Consider the following 8470-nt stretch of genomic DNA (forward strand, 5'->3'; position numbering starts at 1 on the left):
GGGCGCACACCAGAGGACAGAGATGGGGAGGCGATGGGTAAGGGGGGCACACACCAGAGGACAGAGATGGGGAGGCGATGGATAAGGGGGGCGCACAACGGAGTACAGAGATGGGGAGGCGATGGATAAGGGGGGCCGCACACGAGAGGACAGAGATGGGTAAGGGGGGCGCGCACTGGAGAAGAGATGGGAAGGCCATGGGTAAGGGGGGGGGCGCACACCGAGGACAGCGATGGGGAGGCGATAGGTAAAGGCGAGCGCACCGGAGGACAGAGATGGGGAGGCCATGGGTAAGAGGGGGCGCACACTGGAGGACAGAAATGCGGACGCAATGAATGGGGGGGTGCGCACACTGGAGGACCCGGTGGAGGGCTGCGCAGACATCCCGCGGGCGAGGGCGCAGCAGGACCAGGGTTGCGGCGCGCGCCTGCGGGTCCCCAGCGTGCCCCTCTCAGCGCCCTGCGAGGACAGAGTGGGGCTCTGAGGACGCCGCCAGGCGGATGCGCGGACCGCGGGTGGCGGGAGGGGCAGCAGCGGGGTAAGATATCGGCGAGAAAGATCTGGGAGAGGCGTGGCCAGGGAAAGAAAGGGGTGGTGAGGTCAAGGGCAAGGCTAGGGAAAGGTCCCAGAACAGGGTCGCGGTGGGGGTAGGAGGCGGGTGACTCTGGAGGTGGCCAGGGGTCCCGGAGATAGCGGGTCCCGTCAGGAAGAGCCCCGGCGGGGAGGGTCCGGCCAGGGGCTGCCCTGCCCGCGCCCTCCAAGTGCCGCGTCCCCCAGACACCCGCGCGCCCCCCACCGCTGCGTCCTGGGTCCGCCCCAGCGGGACTCCGCGGAGGGACAGGGCGGGGCTTAGCCGAGGGGCGGGACCCGGGCCGTCAGGGCGGAGCCTGGGTGGGGCGAGGCGCGCCGCGGGGGGCGGAGCCGGGGGCGGGCGGGGCCGGGGCGGGGCCAGAGGCGGGGCGGAGCCGGGGCGGGGCGCGCCGTGGGGCGGAGCCGGGCAGGAGGGGGAGGGGAGCGGCGTGCGGGGGGAGGGGCGGGAGGCCCAGGGCGCGGGGCAGCCCCGCAGACACCGCCTATCCCCTCGAATCCCGAGGTCGCGGAGGGCTCCGGGCGCGGGCCGGGCTGGGCTGGGCCGGGCCGGGGGGGGGGGCGGCGGAGACGGCGCGGGCGCGGGGCCGACCCAGGGGCCCCGGCCCGCGCCCTCCGGCCCTTACCTTGGGCTTCTCCTCGGACATGGTTGCGCGCGGCGGCGGGAGGCGGCGGCGGGGAAGCAGGCAGCGCCGGAGCGGGCGAGTCACGCTCTCGGCCCGCCGCTCTCCCGCCGCAACTGCTCGCGGGGCCGCGCTTTGCCCCCCAAATCCCTGCGCGCCGGTTGGCTGCCGTGAGGTCACGTGGCGGGCGCGCGTGCACGAGGCGCGCGCCCTAGGTGGCGGGTGCGCGCTCGACCGGGCCCGAGGTTCCTGGTGGTTGGAAATGCGTCACGGGGCGGGCCCGCGACTTGCGGCGGGCCCGACAGCGGGGGCGCTCAGGGCACGAGAGGCCCGGAGGTGCGCACGGGAGGGGCGCGCGCTCAGGGCCCCAAGGGACCCCGGGGGCGCTCGGGACAGCGAAGGGGTGGGGGTGGGGGGAATACAGCTTCAGAGGCCCTCAGGGCACCAAGGGGCCTGGGGGTGCAAGTAGGACCAGGGGCCGCTCAGGGACCCAGAGGCAGACAGGGAAGGGGAAGTGGGGACAGCAGGGGCCATTCAGGACCCTGAGGGGCCCAGGGGCACACAGGGAAGAGGCGGTGCTCAGGACATCCAGGGGCCCAGGGGGTCGCTCCTAGGTGGGCGTCAGGGACAAGGATGGGCAGGTTATCTTTGGGCCGAAGCAGGGCCTGTCCACCTTCTCGCTGCCCTAGCCCATCGACCTGGTCCCTCACCTGCTTCTGCTCAGCCAGCCAAGCCCAGGCACGCCCACTCGTCTCTCGGGTGGAGTGCGATTTTCAGAGGAAAAGAAAACCGAAGGCCAGTGTGGTGAACCATCTCCGGCGGTCACAGGGGACCCGGTGAGTGAGTGCTGCCTCAGAAGGCAACCCCACTCCTGGAAAAGGCTGCATTGGCCCTCAGGAGGAGCCTCCTGCCCAGTCAGGAGGAACTGCAGGTGAAGGAAGGTGGTCGGGGCTGCCCTGCCTGGCAGCTCCGTCCGCTAGGGACAGCTCGCACGTGTTCATTTAGCACGCCCGCGGGATCTCCAAAGCCTGGGCCCTTCACCAGAGCGCCAGGCGGACAGAGCCCTGTGGAAGGCCTTCTCCGCCTGGCCACTTGTCCCTGGCTGGAGCCAGGCTTCTGTCTCAGCTGCCTCCCCGGCCCCTTTGCCAGTCCCGATCAAGGCCGCCTGAGCCTGATGAGTGGAAGCCAAGCACCTGCCAGGGGGCTGGGGGGATGGGTGCAGGAGGCTGTGTTGTGACTGCCTTCCTGAAGTTTCTGGAACACGCACTACACAATAGAAACTAAGCAGCTAGAGAATCTGAATAACACTATTAATTACATATTAGGTCTCTCAGAGAACGTCATTAAGTTGTAAGAAATCATACAGGGGAGGGTTCTGCCTGGGATGCAGAAAGCTGGAACAAGGGGCTCCTGGGTGGCTCAGTCGGTTAAGCGTCTGCCTTAGCCTCAGATCATGATCCTGGAGTCCCGGGATCGAGTCCCGCATCAGGCTCCCTGCTCAGCGGGGAGTCTGCTTCTCCCTCTGACCCTCCCCCCTCTCATGCTCTCTCTCATTCTCTCTCTCAAATAAATAAAAGTCTTAAAAAAAAAAAAAAGAAAGCTGGAACAATAATTATCCCAAGAAAACAAGAGAAGCTGGGAAACCTATAAAACCATAGCTTTTCTTAAACTGTCAGAGAGCTGGGATTGCAGCTTTGCCATCCTTAAGTTCCAGCCCCTCTAATCAGTTTGGGAAGATATTTTTCTGGGTCTAAGAATCTGAGCTTGAAGTCTTTGAAGGTGTCCCTTCATTGTCTTCACTCAGAATACATCCTGGGCCTAGCCCTCTGGAGGTCTGTCCCTGGAGAGGAAACGGGGTCCCTGTAAAAGTCCACCCAGATCCAAGGACACGAGGCCTGCCTAGAGGTGGGGCTGGACGAGGGCAACCTGCCCCCCCCACCACACACACACACACACACACACACACACACACACACACACACACACCACCCCCACCCCACCCACCCCCCATGCCGGGACAGCCAGACCAAGGAATAAGCTGGGTGCTCCGTGCTGCATCTCAGGGAGCCCGAGGTGGGGGTGCACCGGGGAGGCCTGGAGCCGAAGGTGGAGCAGGAACATTGAGAAACTGCTTCCAGCAAACCAGCCTCGACCCTCAGCACAAGGTGATGCCAGAGGGATTTGTGTCAGTGGACACAGTGAAGAAACCACAACCACAAAACCCAGACCCAGTCACCTCCCAGCCTCCAGACTCAACGCAGGCAGCCACACCGGGGAGGAGCGCCGTTTTGAGATAGCAATAACCAGTAACCTCAGTCTCTGCGGTCCTACGGACAATCTCTGTCTTTCGGTCAATGATTACAAGACACACACACGAAGGAAGAGACCCACAATCCAGACAGGAAAATCAACAGAACCAGACTCAGAGAGGACTTAGAAGCTAGGATTGTCTGGCAGGATTTGTGTTCAGCTCTGGTGGGAAAGGTCAGCAACATGAAGGAAAAGGTGGGGTGTCCCAGCACAGGGATGGAGACCGGAAGTGGAAATGCTAGAAAGAAAGAACAGCGCCACGCAGATGAAGAATGCCTTCAACAGGCTCAGGAACACAGTCAACACAGACAGGAAAGAATCCCTGAACTTCTCGATGAGTCCAGAAATCACCCAAACTGAAACAAAGAGGGGAAACAGGGGGGAACCAAGAGAAAAGGGCAAACAAAAGCCCTGGAATAAATCATTTCAAACAGTCTGACGTGCGTCGCTGGGGTAACAGAAGAGAGAAGGGGCAGAAGAAAGATCTGCAAAACTAATGGCTAAGGGTTTCCTAACAATAAGGATAGCACGGCACAGACCCGAATTCAGGAAACCAGCCGGGATTTATACCTAAACGAGGCACACCTGTCCCAGCCAGCAGACACCAAACACAAAGAAAACATCCCTGAGGCAGGCAGGGACCCACACGCAGTGCGCCTGTCACAGAAACCGTGCCAGCCAGAAGACAATCCACCAAAACGTGGGCCACAGCACGAGGAGCAAGCTTCCAGCGCCGGGTTCTCAGCTTCGGCTCTGCGTTAGAGTCATGGGGAGCATTTGGGGGAAAATGCTCATGGACCCATGAAATCTGGAGGTGGGGTCTAGCATTGGTGGGCTTAAAAATTCCTTGGGCCACCATGGAGACTCACCGGTGTGGGTGTGGAGGAAAAGCCCGAGGCTCCCGGAGTCGGGTGCGGAGCAGGTCTATCATGGGCAGCCTGCCCCTCAGCCACGGTCAGGACGCTCCAGGCAGCACGTGGCTAAGGAGTCGCAGGCCAGAGCTGTTGCGATGGAACTGGGTCACCTGCTCTCAGTGGGGACGAGGTGGCCCTGGTGTGGTGGGTGCCAAATACCAGAGTAAGTCACCCAGGGGGAGAGGGAATCAGAATTCTTTGAGCCGTGGCAGTTGTGAAGGCTCCTCGATCGCAGGGACCCTCGGAAGGGAATCAACGCAGAGCTAAGCTATGAGGACAATTCCAGGTCTGTTGGGCAAAATCCCAGCTTGAACCACCATAATGGGGACCCCTGACCTCCTCCCCGTTTCTAGGGCTGGTCAGGATGGACCCTGTCATTTAGGCACACATATAGACCATGAATGGGCTCCTAAGCCTTCCCCAGAGGGACCTGTGGCCATTTTCAAGGGTCACGGTGTCCCGGAGCAAAGCCAGGTATTCTATCCTGGCTCTGCAGAGACCCCAGTCAGCCATGGAGGTCCACGGGTCAGAGAAGAGGTCTTGCCCCAAATCCAGCTCACAGTGGGCCTAGTGGGAACCAGAGGCCCCAGACAGTCCCCTCACTGGCTGCAGTTGTAGAAAGAGCAGATAGGGGGCGCCTGGGGGGCTCAGTCGGTTAAGCATCCTACTCTTAATTTCGGTTCAGGTCATGATCTCAGGGTCATGGAACTGAGCGTCCCATCGGGCCCTGCGCTCAGCACAGAGTCTGCTCCTCTCTCTCTCTCTCTAATATACAAATAAATAAATAAAATCTTAAAAAAAAAAAGGATGGATGGGCCCTAAGGCAGTGTGACTGGGGTCCTACAAGAAGAGAGGTGGACACAGAGGGGAGGCAGCTGTTTCCTGGCCAAGAGCGGCTCAGGACGAGAGGCCTGCCCACCCCTTCATGGGGGACCGCCAGCTGCCGGCACCACCAGGAGCTAACGTCTGCCGTTTAAATCCCCACCAGGTTGTGGGATTTTGTTGCAGCGGCCGAAGCACCCCCATACACCCCACAGGGCTGGCTGCCGCGGAAGCCAGGAGGGCTGGGAGAACCGCTGTGGGCCGTCCAGCACTCTCCGGGCGGTGGTGCCCACGGCCCAGCCCAGGCCGCACCCGTCTCCCCTACTCCTGCCAGCAAACACACCCCGAAGCCTTTGCCTCACACGGCTGGGAGGCAGAATGCCTCCACGTGGACCTCAGGGTGGGTGGACTTTTCCACGGTTATCAGGCAGAGGGGATGGTGACATCACCCTGAGCTGGGGACAGGAGAAGGCTGGATCCTTAGTTGGCACCTATGTGCCCGGGGGCAGGGGCTGAACCCTTCCCCACTCGGGGCAGCCACACGGGTGCCTTCCTAGGGATCTGGCTGCGGGGACATGTCGGAATGTCCCTCCAGGTTGGACGGTCACGATGCACTGAGCACCACGAAGGGTGGGCTGCCACACTCAGTGGGTCTCTTGGACTTTGGAGGTCACCTGGTCCACACGTGGGTGTGCCGCTCTGGCCCACATATGGGAACCTCCTTCAGGCTTCCACCCCTGAGAGGGGCCTGGAGCTGCCTGCCCTGGGCTGGTCACCAGCGTACCCTGCCGTATGGGACACCTGTGCGTCTTCAGGCAGGTCCCAGGAGAAGAACCACACAGAGACCATCTCTCGTCCTTGTGAGGAACGCTTTGCCCTCTGGTGACAGCCATTCTCCCCGCTCCTCGCTTGCTAGTGGGCACTGGGGCCCGAAGGGGCGCTCCCTTCCCAGACTGCTCATCACGAGTACCTGACCCACCAGTCAGCAAGTGCACGTGTGCTCGGGGTCAGGAGGAACGGGACCCAGCCCCGCACACTCCCTTAGCCCTTGAGGCTCAAAGGTCCCGTTGGCTCGATGTCCCACCTCCAGGCCCAGTGGCAGCAGCATCACCCGCCCCAGGCAGGGGTCATGTCCTTCCAGCTCGGATGTTGGGGCGGTGCGGTCGACGCACTGAATTGGAGCCCTAACCTTGGGGGCTCCCCGAGTCACTCCGCAGCCCACCCACGGGAAACATGGTCCCGGGGTGGAGTGCGGGACCACAGAGCCCCGAGAGGAGCCCCCACCACACACATACCGCTCTGAGATTTCATGGGGGAGCCTTTTCCTCTCCCAACCAGCCCGCCTCACCACAGCAGACTCGGGAACTGCCTGTTTGAGGTGATGCTAACACACTGTCATAAAGCCGACTCAGCCGTGCGGGGGGCCCGCGGGACCGAACGCCTGGGCTTCGGGCATGGCCAGCGCCACCTGCTGGTCTGACCCCTGCAGCTCAGCGTCACGGGGACACCTGCACAGAAGCTGTGCTGGGGACAAAGGACAGGCAGGGGTGCAGACCACAGCTCACGGACCTCCCCAGAGAGACGGGACCAGAGGCCGCAAGCAGGTGACGTGGGTGTGGACGTCCGGTGCATCCAGCCGGTGCTGGTGGCATCCCAGAGAGCTGGGACTCAACAGCCCAACGGCCAGGTCATGGGCCCACCGCCCAACGGTTCTCACTGGAACGGCCAGTCCTCAAACCATCAGCTGGGCCCCAGGGTCCCAAGGGTCCACGCTCAGGCATTGCCCACTGTCCCTCCCTGTCCAGTTGGCCGTGACGTGCCCGTGCCGGAAGCACCTCAGGACAGCCCCCCTCCTGGATGCCCAGACCCAGGCCACCTGCTCGTGGCCTCTGACCCAGCCCCGCTCCAGAGCCCCTTTTTTCCGGTGTTTCGTCCTTGAAATGGGCCGCGACAGAGAGCAGCCACCCACTGGCTCTCCGGGAGACTTCACGTGTGAATCTGGTCATGCCTAGAGGAGACACACGGTGGCCATCCTGACAGGCCTCTTCTGATCTGGGAACCAGCCTTGTCCTCTCCCCCGCCACCCACCCCCTCCCAGTACATCCCCGCTTGCCTGGACACCTGCAGTTCCCCAGCCGGATTCTTTGTCTCTGCTCCTGCCCAGGCCTGGAAGGTCCTGGAGACCCTCCACTTGCATGAAGTGCCCCACATGAGCACCATCCCACTGCACTGGGGACTTGGGACCAGCCCAAGCAGATCCCAGGGGGTGACTTGGAGGTGAGGGTCACAGGCAGAGCCGTTATCTGCCGCCGGGCTCCTGTGGGTAGATGGTGGCAGGCCCCACGATGGAGGGATGCTCATGTCCAGGCCTGTCCCCCACACCAGGCTGCTGCCCACATATCCCTCTCCCCTCTCCTAGGGTTCTTGGGACATGTCTGAAGGATGAATGCATATCTCCAGAGGAAGCAAGTCCAAGAGAAGCTTCTTTCGGGACCCTTCACTAAGTCACGCTGAGAGACTGGGGAGCCACCTGGAAAAACATACAATTAGATTCATAGTTTACATTGCACCAATGAAAATTTCCAGAGAGATGAAAAACTCTGATGTAAAATCAAAATTATAAAAGCACTAGGGGCACCTGGGTGGCTCCATCGGTTAAGCATCCGACTCTCAGTCTCAGCTCAGGTCTTGATCTCGGAGTTGTGAGTTCAAGCCCCACCGTGGGCTCCACGCTGGGCATAGAGCCTACTTAAAAAAAATTTTTTTAAAGGCACTGGAAAAAACATAGACAATGTATGTTCATAATTTTGGAATGAAGAAAGGCCAAATAGAACCACCAAAAAAGCCATAAAGGAAGACTGACGTTTGCCTACATAGAAATACAAAATTTCTTCATGATAAAAGCATTTGTGAAATGAATGGATGGATGGATGCAGGTGGGTCAATGGATGCATGGGTGGGTGAATAAGTAAGTGAGTGCATGGGTGGATGAATAAATGGATGGGTGGGTGGGTGGATGGATGAGTGACGGAGGGATGGGTGGATGGATGGGTGGGTGGGTGGATGAGTAGATGAATGAATGGATGGGAGGTAGGGGGTAGATGGTAGTGGACAGATGGGTGGATGGATGGATGGATGGATGGGCAGATGGATAAGTGGATGGGTAGGTGGGTGGATCAGTGGGTAGGTGGGTACATGGATGAATGGGTGCAT

General features: G+C 61.0%; 1 protein-coding gene across 1 annotated transcript in view; it reads right to left on the reverse strand.

Annotated features, from left to right (window-relative positions):
- The window catches only part of SUMO3 (small ubiquitin like modifier 3), a 13114-nt gene extending 11775 nt beyond the window's left edge, over window positions 1-1339 (reverse strand). Inside the window, exon 1 of the mRNA XM_032392517.1 lies at window positions 1215-1339. Within this exon, the coding sequence (XP_032248408.1) occupies window positions 1215-1235 (21 nt within the window). The 5' untranslated portion in view covers window positions 1236-1339. The remainder of the gene's footprint in view (window positions 1-1214) is intronic.
- Window positions 1340-8470: the final 7131 nt, after the last annotated feature.

The sequence above is a fragment of the Phoca vitulina genome, unplaced genomic scaffold (assembly GCF_004348235.1).
Source record: "Phoca vitulina isolate PV1807 unplaced genomic scaffold, GSC_HSeal_1.0 scaffold68, whole genome shotgun sequence".
Classification (NCBI taxonomy): Eukaryota; Metazoa; Chordata; class Mammalia; order Carnivora; family Phocidae; genus Phoca; species Phoca vitulina.